We start from the raw sequence: 18,802 nt of genomic DNA on the forward strand, positions 1-18,802 counted from the left end.
CTGTGTGTGCAGAGCATGGCATGGAGCTGCTCACAGTCTGGCAGGGCAGAGCCAGGCCCTGTGCTGTGTGCCCAGGCAGGCTGGGCTGGCTTCACATTTCACCAGGAAACACCTGCCTTGAGGTGAAGCCCCATCCTGCCCGTGCTGCCAGCACCACGTTGGCTTCAGACAGGGACAGGAGATGGATTGTTGGCACAAACACAGGATTTCCTGGTTCCAGGAGCAGCTGGCTGAGCAGCACATCATGTGCAGGGCTGTGCTGGGCCATGTGGCTGCTCAGTGTGGGCTCTCAGTGGCTCTGTGTGCTCATTCCAGACGGAGGGGGTCACGAGGCGGCTGGCAGAGAGGAACGACTTTGTGCTCTTCCTGTTTACACTGATGACAAACAAAAAGACATTCCTACAAACTGCAACACTCATTGAAGATATCCTGGGAGTTAAAAAGGTTGGTTACAGCTTTCTTAATATCATTTGTATGGCTTTTCAGCCCAGTGGAGGGAAGAGGGCTGTTTCTTTGAGGAGTTGCTGAGCATAGTCCTCTATGCTGTCATTCTCACTTCTTGGAGCTTATTTCAAACCTGCCTGCTCACAGTGGTAATTAACTTCAGTCATTTCTCATGAAGAAGCCAAACTCTCCCTGTGCTGTCACACTTGCAGTGCTTTTACCCAGTTCATAGAATGATGGGAATTATCCCCTCATGACCTGAGTACCTCACTGTCATCAAAGAACAGCCAGTATTACAAATAAAGAAGATGAATCTCATATAAATGCAGTTTTCATCATTGCCTCCTGATTGTATCTCACATATTTTACTTGTCTTCCTCACATCTGGGAGGCTTCCTGTATTACTGGCTGTTTGTCACCTCTTTAAGAAATTGTAGGCTACGGACACAGGGTTCTTAAATCTTCTGCACAAACCTGGTTATTGAACTTATTTACCAGCATCATTGCAGCTCAGTGCCCTGATGTGATGCAGGTAAAATACTCGAGGTGTAACCTTGGGAAAAACTTGATTGGAAAGTGTGTACATTTTGTGGAGAAGGCCAGGAGTCTGTAACTTGACACTTTATTATTTAGGATAAGATGGAGGTTGATGTACTTCCTGAAATAGGAAACAAGCTTGGTTTATTTGAAAAAAAAAGTAGGTTTTTTTTCTGAAATCTGTTTTCAGCATCTTTTTATTAAAAATAAACCTTAGGTTAAAAGACTGAGAAATAATTTAGAAGCTCTTACAGGTTTGGCAAACAAAATTGAAACTTCTAATACCTAAACATAATCTATATATTAAATTAGGTTGTGGTTTTTTTAGTTAAAAAAGGCATCCAGGTTTTTTGCAAATATAAAAATAGTGTTTAAAATGTGGATATCTGTACTTCTGGAGTTGCTGAGCCTGGCAACCATTGTAAATCCCAGCTAACACTGGAATAACCCAGGGAGGATCCTGTTCACTTACTGACCATCACATGTGACTGAGCTGGTGTTGCCTCCTGCAGGAAATGATCCAGCTGGATGATATTCCCAATCTGGCCAGCCTGGTGTCCAGCTTTGACCAGCAGCAGCTGGCCAACTTCTGCAGGATCCTGGCTGTCACCATCTCGGAGCTGGACACGGGCAGTGATGACAAGCACACACTTCTGGCCAAAAATGCCCAGCAGAAAAAAAACTTGGGCCCTTCCCGAGCTGAAATTAATCAAGGTAATTGCTGTGCTGTGAACAAATCAGAATTACCTCAGCAATGTATAAAGTTTTCCTCTTCTCAATGTCACACTGTGTTGTTTCTGAAAGATATTGAAAGGCTTGTGTCTTATAAAGCATTTTTCTTGATTCACTACCCTCAGATTGTTTCCTGGAAACAATATTTCATGTTAGTGAAACTTTGTATTTTTAGTTTTAGATGGTATTGCTAATTAGGGTGGGTTCATTTCTGTCATTTCAGCATTCTCTGAGTGGCTTAAAATAATTGGATTTGTTTTCTGTGTCTCAGCCACATCCATGGACTTCCCATTAGCAGCTCTCAATAATTCAGTGTTCTCCATAAAGTATGAATTCCTGAACTGAAGCTGCCTGCAGTGTGCTTGCTGTTGGAGCAGTTCCTTCTCTGATTTTATCTGATGTTGTCCTGAACAGGATGTCTTTATCAAAAAGAGAAGTATGTTTATTATTAATTATATTGCCCAGTGTTACCAAATCAGCCTTGGATATCTGTGGGGCTGATCTCAACCTTAAGTTTGGGCACAGTGCAGGTTTCCTTATTTTGCTGTGTACTTCTCAGAAGTCTTGCCTAGAAGGATGAGTAGGGATTGAAAAAGTTAAAAGTACCATTAAATGCAGAATCTGCTGTTTTCAGTTCTTATTGTGTGAAAAGCTTTTGGGCTTCTGAAGCAGATATTTGCATAGACCCATGCCAAGCAAATGTTCAGCTAATCATTTTTATGGGCACAATCAGAGACTAATTCTAAGGCTTAACAGAATATTCTATTTTTAAAATTTTATCAGGAAGCTATTTTTTCAGAGATGCAACACTCATGTAATGTTCATGGCCAAATTCTTTGTCCTTTTCTCCTTTCCCACAAGTGGGAAGTGAAGCTTTAGCCATGTATCTTTAATAAACAGGCCCTGTAATTAAATTATTATTGAGGGCAAAGTGCACCTCCCCAAACACTTGCAGAGGAGTGAGTTGTGTCCTTGCAATGCTCTTTCTGAGGGTGCAGTTCCAGTCAAAACCCTCCCAGCTGGGGCTGCTGTGGTGTGTTCTCCACCTGTTTTACTCCCTGAGGAGTTAATCCAGGAGCCTACTTGAGAAGCTGTCAGCTTTCCTCCCTGCTGCAGTTCAGTCACTACACACCAACACCACAGAGGGAAATTGTAGGAGGAAGGAGGAGGTGGAGCTGCCCTTCCAAAGGCTGCTTTATTTCTGCCAGCTTAGTGTTCAGCCAGATCAGTTCCTTGATAAGAGTGGAGAACAGCACTGAATTAATCCTGGGATATGGATGCTCTCTTCCAGTTCCTTAACAGCAGAGTGCACTGAATTCTTCCACCTTCAGGTCATCCTAACCAAATCTTTTTAACTATGCACTTCTGTATTCCTAAAATAGATTTGCTGGTACCTTGTGGTGATCTTAAACGGTAATAAATTTTTTTTTTATTTTTTTTTTCAGCTACACTTCTGAATATTCCAGGCTTCATTGAGCGATTGTGCAAACTGGCCACACGGAAGGTGTCTGAAACAACAGGGACTTCCAGCTTCCTGCAGGAGCTGGAGGAGTGGTACACCTGGCTGGACAATGCCCTGGTGCTGGATGCACTGATGAGAGTGGCAAATGAAGAGGCAGAGCAGAGTAGTACAGGTAGCTGGCTTGCATCCCTCCAGCCACCAGCATGTTAAACCTTGCTCAGGGTTTGCCACATGTTGCTTTTCTTTCATCTGGTCCTGATTCCCCTTTCCTTGCGTGGAGGACTCGCATTTCAACCTTGAGGTCTGACTCTTGTTTTGTTCTCCTGTAGCACTGATTTTTTTACTGAATTGAAATTAGGCAAAGGAGAAATCCTCCAGCAGTGTGTGCCCTTTGCATGCCTAGCTAACACTGAAGTTCTGTGCATCCCCAGCCCTAACCTCCTCTAGAGTGTTTAAAATAACCCTCCTGAGGTGAGTGGCTTCACCAGCATTTTATTCTAAAACTTGGGCTCATGACTTTGGGTTCAAATGCTTCACACCAAGCAAGTGACCCCTTCTTTAAAAAGGAAGGGTAGTTTCAGCTAAATTAAAGAAGTTAATTAAATAATTGTTCCAGTGTAAGTGTTAATACAACCTTAAGAGAATGCTTTGGAGCACATGTGGTTTGTTTCTTCACCCTTTAGCACGACAAAAATGGAGTGTTTGTCTGGTAGAACTCAAAGTACTTCAAACTCCTATTTCTGCTCTTAGCAGGATAATTCTCTCTAAGGCTATGAAATTTATTTAACTGTGGCCTAAGAATAGTGGTACTTAGGTATGAAATGAAAGTAGATTTAATAGTAAGTGCTTCTGATAATCTCCCATCTACTTTTATTATCTTTCTGCCATGCCCTGGTGCAGTAGTCTATTAATTCATTTAGGTGAGCCTACTTATTTTTGGGACATGCTGCCATTTAGTTCATTATGGGAAAAGAATTTTAAAAATCTGATTTTATCTCCTCTAAATTTTCAGCTGTATTTTTTCTCTGTCATATAATTTGAATTGGTTATTTGCTGTGCATCACTATTTTTAGTTAAGAAGAAAATTCCAGCAGATGTGCTGCTCCTGCATTTGCAGTATTCAGTGTCAAAAGTAACAACTGTAACAAATCCTTTCCTGTTGAAGCTGCCTCAGCCTCACATCTTTGCCATCTTTTTTCAGAGTCTTCAGATGAGAGTGGACTGGCCAACACCTCCACAAGGACACAGCTGCCCCAGTCCATGAAGATCATGCACGAGATCATGTACAAGCTGGAGGTGCTGTATGTTCTCTGTGTGCTGCTCATGGGCAGGCAGAGGAATCAGGTGAGCCCCAGTGGATGCTCCCACTCACACCTGGTGCCTTTTTAACCCTGAGTGCTCATGAGTGAGGTCATGGACACAGCAAGAGCAGGGCAGAGCTCAAGGTGCAAAGCTGGGCAGTCCCATCCTGGCAGGCCTGGCCAGAAAACAGGCAGAGTTTCCCTGGCAGCAGCTGGGGCAGTGCTGGTCACTCTGCTCTGCTGCAGGAGGAGTGCAGGAGGATACCTCCTGTGTGGGTGCCTGCATGCTGCAGGAGCTGCAGTCAGGTGTTCTCCCCCTCCTGGTGACCAGCTGGGATGGAGCCCCTTCAGCCTTACCCTTCTTTGGCTGCTTTCTGGATGATTTTTGCAGCATATTGCAATGACTTGGCAAGGTGTGAGCATGCTATTAAACTCCCAGCTGGTAAGATGCACTTCAGTGTCTGCACTGGTCACTCCCTGGAAATCCCACTCATCCCTTCCTTTGCCTTTCTTCCTTTTGAAATTAAAAAAAAATTGTTCCCTGCCTCACACAGGCTTATGAAGAACCAGGCACTGCAGCTCAGCTGTGGTTTGATTTAAATGGGTCAAAAGCAGGTTGTGAAGGGAAAAGCAAAGCAATCCTTGGTGCAGTTTTGACAGGTTTCCAGCTTTGGCAGCCTGCTCAGCTCGGCAGGGATAGCAGGAGCATTCAGATGTCCTGAACACTGGGAGGGCCAAACTGGTGGGAGTTACTGAAAGGCTGTTGTATGACAGGAGAGGCTGTGTTGTGGGCAGAGGTTGGAGCACATTTTTCTGGAGTATTTTGTTCTCTGGTAGTAACCTCCTAGAGAATCAGTAACAAACACTTCCCAGGGCAATCTGCTAAATCTCTTCATCTGAGTACAGGGGCAGTTGTAGCTCAGTCCCAAACATAACTGACCTGTTCCCACTGAACCTGCAGCAGAGCTTGTGGGCTTCCCATCCCTGGAAGTGTTCAAGGCTGGGGCTTGGAGCAGCTGCTCTGGTGGAAGGTGTGCCTGCCCTTGGCAGGGGAATGAGATGGGCTATAACATCCCATCCCAAACCATCCTGTGATTCTAAGCAGACACTTGGCATTAAGAGAAGCAGATTCTGCACATGAGGAAGCAGAGGGAACCAGTAATTCTTGCAGAAACCAGTCATGACCACAAACAACTCCTAATCATGTTGTCATTCCTTTTAGAAATGCTGTTTCTGTTAGGCATGAAATAAAATGTAAACAAAGCCCAAAACATAAGTGAAACTACCAGAACATGGATCTATTAGGAGGAGTTTTTCTTTTCCATTGTATCAAGGCAGATAATTAGTCCCTGCCTGAATTCCCCACAAGAATGCAGGTTTATAGACACTGCAGAAACTGCTGGCAACCTACACTCATCCTGCTGCTGCTGGAGGGAGCTGGAGGTGCTGGATTCCCTCCCCCCTGGGTCACTTCTGATGTGCTCCTATCAAATGTGACATGGCAAAAAGTCTGCTGCTGGAGCCAGCTTTGAAGATGAATTTATGTTTTAATTTCCTGGGAACACAACTCTCATCCTTCATCTGCTGTTTCTGCCCCTGTGCAAATGGAGAAACTAAAGATAAACTGGCCTGCAGTTCACTTCTTCCCAGGACTGATTCAGGACTGAATTTGTGAATGATTAAAGTTACTGCATTCCCAAACACTTCTTGTCCAGAACCAGTTTGGGGGTTTTTTTGTTTATTTTTTGGGGAGTTGGTTTGGGGGGTTTTGGTTGTTTTTTTTTTTTTTGTTTTTTTGTTTTTTGTTTTTTTTTTTTTTTAAATCCTCTGTCTTTAAAACTCATGCTACATCCTTCATTCCTTAATCTGCATAAAACTTGGAATAAAAGCACAGATATGTGGTGTGAGTCTGAGCAGCCAAAGGACTTGCTGGTTTTAGATTGGATTCATTTTGCATAGAATTTTATTAAGGGCATCACAGACCTGCTTCAGTCTACTGTAATAATAGACATAATGGTCTGGCATTTGCTTGAAGCAAGGTGCAGCCTCCCAAACTCCACCTGTCCCCAAATGAATCTCTGAATCCTTGGTTTAAACTTGATTGCTGGCTAATTTGCCTAGATTGGGAACTGTAGTAGCAGTGACTTGGCTCCTCCTGTTGCCACGTTGGGGATGATCTCACCCTTGGGAATAAGTGGTGTTTCTCTGCAGATCTGGGCCTTTGCTGCCTTCTCATTATGGTCACACCCTAAATTATTCTCCTTATGTATTTTTCTAGGCTGTCTTGCATGTCTGTGTTGTGGTGAAGAGCCATCAGTTGATTTCCTTGCTCCTGCTGTAGGGAGGCACACTGCACACACAGAAATTCAGCTTAGCAGAGACAGTTTTAGTGTTGTGAAAGCAACAGAGCAATTCCTGTGAAGCTGGATGGCAGCAGGAAAAAGCCAGAGTAGCTTGAAGGTTGAATGTAGAGCAGGGATTGTCTTGGCATTCTCAGGCAGAGCAGTTGTAATGAGTTTGGTCTCTGGGAGACAGAGTGATGCAGAGGCAGTGATGTGACTGAGGAGCTTGGTCAGGTGAGAATTCAGAGCTGAGCAAACTAAACTGCACAGATGTGGAATCTGAGTCATTTGGAAAGGAGCAGATTGAGGAGTTCAAGCTGAGAGTTCTTCCTTCAGTGAGGATTGAGGCTCTTGCAGGCAGCTCACATGCTTGGCTTCTTCCTGGTTTGCCTGTGCCATGGAGGGACAGGGGCACTGCAGAGATTTCTCAGAGATTGCTTTTGTACTGAACCACAGTGTCCAAGAGTGTTCCAAAATAATGGAGCACCAGAGGACTCCAAGCTCAGCAATCTGTCAGTGGGTGGGAAGGAGCTGGATGCTCCTCAGGTGTGTATTTGAGGTGTTCAGCTACAGGAATGTGTTTTCCATAGAGATGGGAGAGCAGGTGCCTACAGCCAAGAGGAGTGCAAAAAGCCATTGCTGTGCTGCAAACTAGAACTAAAACCTGTAAAAGAGCATCAGCTTCAGATACTTTGATTCATTCAGGTATTTGAGTAAATAGAGCAAAGTAGATTGATCTGCTTGCAATGGTGCTGGTCTGGATCTTGGAATAATCTGGGGTATTTTTGAGGGATTTTGTTTGTTGATTTTAATGAACATGTCTGTTACTTGGGCACTTAATTTTTGCAGAATGTTGGATATTCTAGTCATGTCATTTTCATTTGTAACCACATCTCAAGGAATAATGCTTGTCCTAGGCATACAGCTGATAAGAATCCCACTTTCTATTTCCTGTAGTCCTCATCTTCTAAATTCCTTACATCAAAAGTATCTCATCTTAGACTGAAGGTATTAAATAGCTATTCACACCAAAATTATTAGCTTTTTTTTATATGAATAAAAAAGATGTACCATGCAGACTGATAAATGAACCTGAGCAGTTTGACCTTTTTTTTTTTTCTCTCAAGTTCATCTTCTCTTTAACCTGGAGGAGCAGTGTGGTGTGGTTGTGTTACTGCTGCTCTCTGCTCAGGACTCCTGCTCAGGTCACATGAACACAACCAATATTGATGTGTTTTGTTGTCATCAGAGGCCTGCCTGAGCTGCAGCCCTGTGTGTGGAGAGGGAAAGGACAGGGAGGGAATTGAGTGGTTGCAGAATATCCCCAGCTCAACTGTTTGGTGTGGATGCATTTTCAGTGTGCTTGAAGTGATGTCCTGATGCCCAAAGCTGCTTCCAGAGACATACTGATTAATTGAAGCACTAGGGAAGAGCTTTATCCCAAAATATCTGTTTTCTATCCATATCCACCAACTGGAAACTGCAGTGATTAACACAAACTCTTGCTGTTTGATGCAAGAATTCACATTCTTTTGTCAGAGAATGACACCATTGTGCACTTCTGTTTCCAAATCTCTGCTTGAGACTGGAGCAGACATCTTTGTACCTCTCTTGTTCCCCAGGTTCATAAAATGATAGCAGAGTTCAGACTGATTCCTGGCCTCAACAACCTGTTTGACAAACTCATCTGGAGGAAGCACTCTGCCTCAGCCCTGGTCCTGCACGGACACAACCAGAACTGTGACTGCAGCCCGGTGAGGAGCTGCTGCAAGGCTGCTCACACTTCACTTCCACCCTGGCACACAGCTCTGAGGAGCTGTGCTGACTAACTCTGTGTAATCAATGACTTAAGATGTGGCAGCATTCAGATTTTGGGGGATTATTGATTTTACAGAAGTTATCCTTGGCTCATGCTAGCAATTCAGCAGGGCCAGTTTAGCCTCTCCCCTCTCTCCTAGTTCATTTGCTGATTTTAAGGAACTGATTTTGGGAACTGAGAAAGGAGTAAATTTCTGGACCCTGGAGGCTAGAAGTAGAAGACAATCAAAATTCAAAGAAATGATACCTAGGAGAGGCACAGAATACAAATTGTGCCACAGTCAGGTTTATGGGGTTTGGGTTTTGTGTTGGAGTCTTCATATGTTTTTTCTTTCCAAACCTAGACATCCTGAATTGATCAGGATAATTCTCAGCTTTTTTGCCTTTTCAGAGAGAAGGAATTATTACCTGTTATGTGCATAGGTTTGGAGGCAATCTCCACTTCTATTTAGGGAAATGCAGCCTCTCCATTTATGCAAGTCACTTGCTCTGCTCTCCCAGGGGGTTTGATTCAGAAAGGTTTTCTATTCAGCTGTTTCATGCTAGCTTGGTAATGATAGCCAAAAATACTAAAGCAATAATGATTTTTTTTATTGTTCTTGTCTCCTTTTAGGACATTACTTTAAAGATCCAATTCTTGAGGCTTCTTCAGAGCTTCAGTGACCACCATGAGTGAGTATGAGAAGCTGTGGTGGGTTGTGGCTTGGTGCTGTTTGCCTGGCTGTGGTTCCAGGTGTCCTGGGCATGGGGCAGGCTCCACATGAAAGGAATGTTGTGCTGTCCCTAAACTTCATGTTCCTTTCAGCTCTTGCTGAAACAGCCTAAGAATTTGCACTGTGGTGGGCATGTCTGAATATGTCTGGTGAGGTTGAATCCAGCCCATCTTGTCTCATGTTGAAATGAGCTGAAACATGCACAGGATGAGTTAACACTTTCTGGCTGAAGGAATAAGGAAGCAGCTTTCCTCTTTTCCTGACAGTGAGCCAGGGAAATAGGAAGAAAGTTTCTTTCTGCCTTCAGAAGTCATCCTTAGGAAAACTTGTGTCTGCTGAATTAATTAGAGGGGTGATGCAGTTTGCTTAGGGTTCTTTAATGCTGTGCTGCTGGTACAGAGGTGTTTGTGACTTGTGGAATTGCATCCTACATTCCATCAGTGTCCTGTTGCTCTCATTCAGTCTTTGGAGATGATTTCCACCTCTTCCAAACCCCTGTGTTAGAGGCATGTTACAGTTCAGGTGCTGCTCATTGCTAGAGCCAGGCTGAGATTTTTGTGCAGGATTTTATTCCTGTTGGGTAGATTCCAAATATCAACCTTTTTGATTGTGGAATACTAGCTTTGAGAATGGGGAGCTGCTGGACAGGGAAGGAATGCTGACCTATTGTAAATCCTTCATGCAAGACATTGTTTGCCTGGGAATCATTCCAGGTTTTCCAATAAAATCTCTGTAGGTGATGTTGCTGCTTAAGTGCTACAGGAGATCTCAGGCTTGTTTGAGCAGAAAACAGCTCCCAGTTGTAACATATGGGCAAGTGGAATGTGTGGAATCTGTTTGGGGGGGTTTCAATAACTCCATGAACTTTCTATGAAATCACAGATAAGCTGTGTTAACTGAGGACAAGATGGGAGCAAAGTACTTGTATGCTGATATTTCACTGATACTAATTCAGTGAAATTGTGTCCAAATCAGATTTGCAGAACTGTTTATTGCAGGGAGAGGAGGGCTCTCTTCTCAGTTCAGAAATCTGTTCAGTCTTTACACAAGAGCCTCAGTGAGCACTAACCTAATGACAGTGTTGGAAGTAAAAAGGAGCCTCACACTCATCACTGCCTCCTCTGCTCCCTGAGCTTTCCTGAAAAGGAATCTTTGCTGATTTTGAACACTTGGAAGCAGAAAGGCTCTCAGGGAGCACCCTGCCATTGGGCAGAGGGAGCCCCTGGACTACATTTCTCCTCTGTCAGATTTATTCTGCATTTAGTTCACTTTACAGATAAAATAATTTATTTTCAGTATGAAAAAAATCAATATTTGATAAAAAATTCTTGTACATTCCTAGGGTTTATATCAATTCTTATTTGGATCTTTACATTTCATGATATTTTAAATATTTCCAGGGTAAAGTTTGTTCAGATGATCAAATGCCAGGATGACTGAGTCCTTTCTTGCAGTTTCTGCTTTCTTACCTAAAGATTTATTATTTAAGGGGAGCAATCACTATAGGGTGGAGAAAAACTGCAGGCTGTGAAAAAGTTTGTTATTTAATATTTTCATCTGAAATTGAGCAAAATGTTGCTGAGATTTTTTTAAAAATTAGCATTATTGGAAAAAAAAAATTAAAAACCATATGATGCCAAACAAGTCAGCAAAGAACCATCATCTCAAAGCTAGTCAGTGTTGGAAGTGGCATTTGGTAAATTTTGGAGGAAGTTTTTCCAAGCTGCAGCTGACTGGCCTGGTACAGGGAGCAGAGTGAGCAGCAGCCAGGAGAAAGCAGCTTGCCCAGTCCTGCAGCCTGTGGCTCTGCTTTTCATGGAATTGCATTTTTGCTTCTTGAATTCATGCTGCTTTTCTCCCCTCCTCCCCCACTGTCTTGCTTTAGGAACAAGTATCTGCTTTTGAACAGCCAGGAGCTGAATGAGCTGAGTGCAATCTCCCATAAAGCCAACATCCCTGAGGTGGATGCAGTTGTCAACACTGACAGGTGAGAGGGGACTGAGGCTGTGGGTTGGCAATTTAAGACTTTTGGAAGCACTTAGACTGGAAGTTTGACATCAGCTGTTTTGTTTGATCTCTGTCTGTTCAGCACACTTTGATTTCAGTGACTCCTTTCAGTGGGAGGTGTCCAGGTTTCTGGGATGTTGATGGTCATTAGCAAATCTCGGGTTTTTAAAACCACAAGCAACTTTATAACCCCTGAAAAGAGGGATTTGAGCTCATGGCTCAGATTTCACTGTGATGTGCTGGGTGTGCCTGTCTGGCCTTCCTCAGGTCAGGCATTGCAGACAGACCTGGAAAGATCTGATCCCTGAAATCATGAATTGCTCCTGCTAATAAATCTTAGTTCTGGCATTCAGGAGCAGTGTGTGCACACATCAGTGTCCATTTCCAGGCTGCATGCACACATCCAAGTGTCTGCTCAGAGTATTTTAAGAGCAGCTAATAACCAGAATAAGCTAAATTAGATTAACATGTTAAACCACTTACAGAATCTCTTCTGTTTCATTTGAGTATCTGTTAGATGGACTGTTTTGATCTAATAATCTCTTTAATACAGGGTTCTGATGTATAAACCTCAGCAGATGGAAGGTTGTTTGCAGAATTTAGTTTGTCAGAATACTCCCAGGGTATCAGCAGGGACTTGGTCTGCACAGAGCAGATTTACCTCACTCCAAAAGGGAATCTCTAAGAGGATTTCTAGATTAGAGTTACTATGATAATGCTGTGTCTCATTGGGAAGAACTTTTTTTTTCACCCCTAGTATTTAGTTTTCATGTTGCTTTTCTTAATATGTGAGATCAAGGCATTACTTCTGTATGAGTTTAATGCAGGTGGGTACTGCACTGAAGAAGCTGTTTAATACAAGCAGAATTGCAGTTTTACAGCCTCTATGCTTTTACTCCAATCTCATGTAGCATCCAGCTTTCCATACTCTGCTCTGCCTCCTAAATGAAATTTTGACTTTTCTTTACATTTTATGAGGGGAAAAAATGGGTTCTTTCATTCCTAAGCTCAAATATAGTATTTTTTTTATCTCTTGATTCACACAAGGTGTGAATTGGTATTTCTGAAATCATCAAAATTTTGAGAGAAAGATTTTCTTCTGGACTTACTTGTAAGTCGTGTTACAGGTATTGCAGATATTTACCAAGGGCAGGTAGAACTAGCACAATGTTTGTACTGTTTACTTCAATACTGAGATTTTAATCATCCAAAGCTCTGGAGCAGTGATTGGATTCTGTGCTCAGCCCTTCCACTCAGCTGTCATTTCTCCACCTGCTGCAGGAGCCTTGTCTGTGATGGGAAGAGAGGTTTGTTGACCAGACTCCTTCAGGTCATGAAGAAGGAACCTGCAGAATCCTCCTTCAGGTGGGTTCTCTTTGCCTCTGTGAGCTGTTTGAGACCCCTGGGATGTACTTTGGTTTCATCCAGCTTACAGCAGCTGAGAATGCTGGAGAATAAGCTGTGGAAAGGTCTGGCTTTGTGCTGTGGTGACAGTGCAGGTGTGAAGAAATCACAGCCAGTGATTTTCTGCAGGATCAACAGGTCTGCCTGCATTCAGAATACAATGAAACAGATCATGAAACTGGATTTAAATGACAGTTGTTGTGATCAAGTACTTCCCTTGTCCCAAAACTAACACCTCCTTTCTTTTCTTTCTCAGGTTTTGGCAAGCAAGGGCTGTTGAAAGTTTTCTGCGAGGCACCACCTCCTATGCAGACCAGATGTTCCTCCTCAAGAGAGGACTCCTGGAGGTAAAGAAGTTTGTCAGGCATCCTCCATAGCAATCAAGGAGGATTTATCTGCAGTGGATTAAAATGGATAAAATTGTAGTGTTAAATATTATGCTGGGTTTGAACTCAACAGGGACATGAATGCCACTCAGGCCCCCTTGCAGTAGTGGGGGAATAAACACTCAGGGAGATAAATCAGGATCACAGATCACACTGGAGAAATCATAATAGATGCAACAAAAATATTAAATTAAAACCTGCCCCTTATTCCTGTGTAACTATGACAAATGCTGGGAACACTTATAAAAAATAGCTGTGAATTCAGCTTGTGGCAGCCAGATGTGGCCATTTGTATAACCTGCATCACTGGGAAGTTATTTTAACAGAAGACTCATCTGAATTCTTGTCTTTAGTTTGATGCTGTGGCATCCAGTCACCCAAGAACTTGCAGATAAATGATGTAAATCTTGGTTAAATCAGAGTCTGTGTTGTGCTGCTGGTTTAATCTAAGCTGTAGCAATAACATGTTTTCCTCCCCTGCCAGCATATTCTCTACTGCATTGTTGATAGTGAGTGCAAGTCACGGGATGTGCTTCAGAGTTACTTTGACCTTCTGGGAGAGCTGATGAAATTCAATATTGATGCATTCAAGAGGTTCAACAAGTACATCAACACAGATGAGAAGGTAAATATTTGTAAGATCTGCCCCCTGTGGCTCAAATTACACCCTTTTATAACCAAACATAGCACTAAAACTTGGATTAACTTGGGTTTGGTGTGGTTTTAGAGCTTGGAGCACAATAAACATTAAGGGGTGAATTGCCAAAGTCTCTCAGTGTTTTCAGCAGTGCTCCAGCTGTCCTGAGCTGGTCAACAAATATCACTCTGTTCCATCATCAGGTAGGTCTAAGGTCAGGCTCAAGGGTAGTAGAACATTTCTTGAGAAGTAGCCAGATTTGCAGTTAAGTGATAGTTGTGGACATTGAGCTCCAAAAAATCTTGTACTGGAGCTTGCAGTGGGAATTCCTTCATGAATAAGGCTTAAAATACTTGATACTGCAAACAGACATAGATATTTGATGTTGTTTGAATTGAGAGATGCTTTAAGAAGCCATAGCTTATATAATTAACTATAAAGTTGAGCTGCACATCAATGGACAGCTCTGTGCAGAGTGGTTTTGTGCTCTTGTGCACTTTGGACATAAAGCATCAGCTGGTGGGCAGGTTCTGAATGGCCTTATACTCTTGCATTTGTTTCTGTAATTTTTCTCTCATTGCTGTTAGGTCTGGTAGACCTTGGAGAAGGGATGTATAAATGTATTTAAAAGAAAACTGTATTTGCTTTGGGGGGTTTTCTCTAGTAAATTAACTCATTTTAGAGAATGTCTTTTTATTTCCTGTGTGCTTCCTGTTTATTGATATCTAACTGGATTTAGTTTTCATTCTGTGTGATTCCCTCACTGTATTGCTCCCTAGTGCTGTCTGCTTGTACAAAATCAGGGTAGGAAAACATGGAGCTGCAGGAATTCCCCCTCTTTCAGAAAAAATGGTGTATGAAATCTCACTTTCATTGGAGTGACATAGATTTTAGGGGTGCTAGGATGGCATTTTTCCATTCCATTGTGTCTTTAAGGGATCCTTTAGTCAGCTCTCAGTGCCAGCGGTGGCTTGGGCTGGGAGTGATGTCTCCTCTTACCTTGTTAGAGATAACAAAAATCTACTGAACCTGAGTATGAATATATTTAAATCTGTTAAATTCTAGCCTTTCTAAACCTTTCTGTTCAGTTCCAGATATTTTTAAATCAGATCAACAGCTCTCTGGTGGACTCCAACATGCTCGTTCGCTGCATCACGCTGTCTCTGGACCGCTTTGAGAATCAGTCTGATGCTAAAGGTGAGCAGGAAGCAATGGGCTGGGAATGGTGAAAACGGTTCATTTCAACCTGGGCTTTGACAGTTAGGGGGTTAGACAGGGAAATGCCACCCTGAAAGTTTGAGCAGCAGTTCTTACTGCCCCAGTGCTTGGCTCAGCATGTGTGAACCTGCAGCAGCTGGTGATTGTTTCTGCTCCTGCTGCAGTTGCAGAAGTCCTGTCCGAGTGCCGCCTGTTGTCCTATATGTCCCAGATGTCCATGAGAATGTCCTTCCTCTTCCGTCTCATCAACATTATCCATGTGCAGACACTGACACAGGTAAGGAGCTGGCAGGGACCTGGCAGCTGCCTTGCTGGGACTGGAGTGGTGAGCAGGGAGTAACCTACTTTCCCTGCAGGACACCCATGTCCCTTTTCCTTGCTGTGTGCAGGAACACCTCCAGCATGTGCTTTACACAGGCTTGTTTTATAGGGACAGTACACCACAGGCATCTTGGTATTCAGATCTTTTTGCTGTGTCATTTTTACTTGCAGGAAAATGTCAGTTGTTTGAACACGAGTTTAGTTATCCTAATGCTGGCCCGAAGGAAAGACAAGCTCCCTTTTTATCTGCGCACCTTGCAACAGATGGAATACACAGAAAAATACCCTGGCTTCATCCTGAACAACTTCCACAGCCTCCTGCGGTTCTGGCAGCAGCATTACCTCAACAAGGATAAAGACAGCACCTGCTTAGAAAATGTATGTGACCCCCTTAGCATGGCAGGAGTTAATCAGCAGCACCTGCCTGCCAGTGCCCTGGCAGAAATGGGAGGTGGAAAAGGGAGAGAAGGGAAGAAGTTCTGCCCCCTGTGTAATTCCTGTGGTGTTTTTCATACCTCAGAGACAGGCTGCCACAAGGCAGGTGCTGTAAACAGAGCCTTAGGTCTTGCCTCTGGCACACAGAAGTGAGACTTGCCAGTGCTGAGTGGGGTGGAGAAGCAGAGCTGGCAGGGAGGGGGAGGCAGGACAGAATCCAGTTCCCAGACTAGTTAGCACCTCAGCCAGACTGTTCCCTCCTCCTGGTGTGGCAAACAGTGCAGGAAAAGTATCTGATGTAGCTACTGGAAGCCAAGGGAGCATCCTGCAGGTTTCTGTGCCAGAGCTGGTTTGTCCTGGGTAACTGGTGGGTAGAAATAATCACTTATCTGGTTATGTGGGTGACACACGGTCTGGGTTGGCCTTTTGGCTTTGAGGGAATAATGCAGGAGGGGTGTGAGTTGGTTTTTGTGTCCTCTGGGGAGTGGGAGCTACTTCCAGCATTGGCTGATCTGCAGCACCACAGGGTCCCAGTTTGTGTTAGGGCTGGACAGTAAAGGAGAAGTTTGGCACTGAGAGTCCTTGTCTGCATCTGGAGAGCGAGCAGCTGGTTGTACAGGGTGCAGCTGTTCAGCACCCAGCCTTTGGGCCCCAGGGAGGGAGGGCAGAGTGTTGGTCACACTGTGGAGCTGGGGCCGCACAGGAAATGATTTTCAGCTTTGGGAGGTGTTTCCTGCCGTGGCCTCCACTGACCCCCTGTTGTCTGTGCCCACAGAGCTCCTGTATTAGTTTTACCTACTGGAAAGAGACTGTTTCGATACTGCTCAGTCCGGACCGGACGTCCCCCTGTGCCATAGTGAGCTACATCGACGAGGCGTACATGGACATTGACAGAGACTTCTGTGAGGAGTGATCCCCCTGCAGCTCTGCTGGACAGCTCAGAGGGTCCCTCCAGCCCGGGCCTTTCAGGGATTCGCTGTGTAGTGTGTGTGTGCAGCTTGGAGCTGCGGAGCGTCCCACCCCCGCCCCTGCCGGCCCCAGCCTGACCTCTGACACTCGGGCAGCTCTCTGGGCAACACATTCAGGGATGTATCTTCCAGTTGTTCTGGGATAAAAATAATCACCTGCACAAACCAGCCTGTATTATTTTTTTTTCTCTCTCCCAGTCCGGTGGGGCTGGCAGAAGGGTTTTGCTGACGTGAGGGTTCTCTGTATGTGCCGGTTGAGGTGTGGCTCTCTCAGGGCTGCTAGGACAAGCAAGTTAAAAGCACAGCAATTGCCCTCCAAGTGTGAGGTCCAAGGAGCCCATCTGAGAGGGACCCCAGCACCAGCCACGTGCAAAGCCACCACCAGGACCCCCTGCAGGTGTAACTCCTCTGCTGGGCTTTGGGGTTGGTTAGAGCATGAGTGTGTGTGCGTGTGTGTGCTTTTAATTCCTGAGAGCCCCAGCTCCAGTCACCTCTTTACCATCACCTTTTGGATCATTTGGTACTAAATCTATCTGCATTAGGGGAGAAGCTCTGCTCCTGCTGTCCTTCCTGCAGATCCTTCCCACCCAGAGGTGTTTTGCAGTGCTGGAGGACAGAGACATTTCAGCAGTGGTGGAATTGCACCAGGGGTTGGCTTTTTCACGGAGCACTAGCATTAAAATGTACTAATTTTTTAAACTTGTGGCTTGTCCCTTCTTGGGTAACTAATCTGGTTTTAAAATCCTTTTCAGGACCATTGCTCTTGATGTTAATCTGCTATGCCTGGAAGTCTTATGTCAGTTTCTGCTTTCAGTCCTTAATATCAACACACACATAAATCTTGAAAGTGCAATATTTACTGGAGATGTCCGTTTTTTCCTGGATCTGTTTTAATCAAAATGTGTTAAATGCTGGGAATAAACACTCCTGGTTGAAAGTAACTTTGTAGGATATGTTGGGAAAGGTGGAATGGGGTTTTGGCAGTCTTGACTGCCAAACCTGCACCTGCCCTGCCTGCTCACCAACACCATGTTGCTCCAACACATTCAGATACCCAGGAATGAGATACACTGCACTTAAGCCACTACATTTAAGTCAAAAACATGTCTTGCAGCTACAGCTAAAAGAAACCAGTTTGGAAACACTTGGAATTTTTTTAACATTTTCTAATTTATTTGATGAGATGACTTCAGCTCTGTCCAGGCTCTGAAGGGCTGAGGATGTCCAGAGCTGCAGCCTTTCATCTTGGGGTTGCCAGCAGCATGAAACCCACCCTGAGGCTCCCTGTGCTGGGGCTGGAGGACTGAAGGAGGCTCCAGCCCCAGGGGCAGGACTTGTTTCTGAACATTTCCCTTCCCCTTTCTCTTCTCCCACACCTCAGTGTCCTGCTCTGGGCTCACAGGGGGCTCAGAGCTGCTGAGCTTGTGCATAGAGCTGGAGCTCCTGGGGATCCTGGTGTCCCTCCCAGGGAGCTGCCTCCCACTCTGGTGAGGGTACCCTGGGGAGCTTCTTGCCATGGCAGCTTCTGTTCCTCACCAGGTCACCTCCACCCTTCCCCTCCCTCCTCTCAGCTCATTTCTTTCTCATCTGTACTTTTTTTGTTCTTGGGTATTTGTATTTTTGGTGTATCTTTGCTTCTTCTTAACTGTAATAGATGTACACTTTAAAAATAAATGCTTCAAATTAAAAGGCTTTTAAGTTAAGGGATACCTTTTCCACAGTGTACTTAATCCACTGATTGCTGCTGTAACCCTGCAGCCTCACTCTCCTCTCTCTGTTTTAAAGACAGTTTGGGGCCCAGCTGCCTCTGGCTTTGCCCATGGGCCTGGGGGAAGCTGAGCTGAGCCCACACCAACTCTGGGGGTCCTCCCAGGCTTGGGAGCACAGGCTGGGCTTTGCTTTTGGGCTGATTCAGCAGGGAAGGGCACAGGGAAGAAAGGCCTGGCAGCTCCTCCAGGGGTGGAGCATGCTGGGCTCCAGGGAAGAGGCTGCCCCAGTGCACAGAGGGGCACAGGCAAATCCCAACTGGGGCCACATTCCTTTGGGATGTCTGTCTGTGCCAGATGCCTCAAGAGTC

General features: G+C 44.5%; 1 protein-coding gene across 1 annotated transcript in view; it reads left to right on the forward strand.

Moving 5' to 3' along the window:
- TRPC4AP (transient receptor potential cation channel subfamily C member 4 associated protein) overlaps window positions 1-18,432 on the forward strand; it is a 33,951-nt gene extending 15,519 nt beyond the window's left edge. Inside the window, exons 6-19 of the mRNA XM_079322000.1 lie at window positions 316-444; window positions 1,494-1,695; window positions 3,159-3,347; window positions 4,377-4,519; window positions 8,441-8,572; window positions 9,250-9,308; window positions 11,235-11,336; window positions 12,638-12,721; window positions 13,017-13,107; window positions 13,631-13,771; window positions 14,872-14,980; window positions 15,166-15,278; window positions 15,494-15,700; window positions 16,533-18,432. Of these exons, the coding sequence (XP_079178126.1) occupies window positions 316-444; window positions 1,494-1,695; window positions 3,159-3,347; window positions 4,377-4,519; window positions 8,441-8,572; window positions 9,250-9,308; window positions 11,235-11,336; window positions 12,638-12,721; window positions 13,017-13,107; window positions 13,631-13,771; window positions 14,872-14,980; window positions 15,166-15,278; window positions 15,494-15,700; window positions 16,533-16,670 (1,839 nt within the window). The 3' untranslated portion in view covers window positions 16,671-18,432. The remainder of the gene's footprint in view (window positions 1-315; window positions 445-1,493; window positions 1,696-3,158; window positions 3,348-4,376; window positions 4,520-8,440; window positions 8,573-9,249; window positions 9,309-11,234; window positions 11,337-12,637; window positions 12,722-13,016; window positions 13,108-13,630; window positions 13,772-14,871; window positions 14,981-15,165; window positions 15,279-15,493; window positions 15,701-16,532) is intronic.
- Window positions 18,433-18,802: the final 370 nt, after the last annotated feature.

This window comes from Erithacus rubecula (genome assembly GCF_903797595.1).
Source record: "Erithacus rubecula genome assembly, chromosome: 18".
In the NCBI taxonomy this organism is placed as follows: Eukaryota; Metazoa; Chordata; class Aves; order Passeriformes; family Muscicapidae; genus Erithacus; species Erithacus rubecula.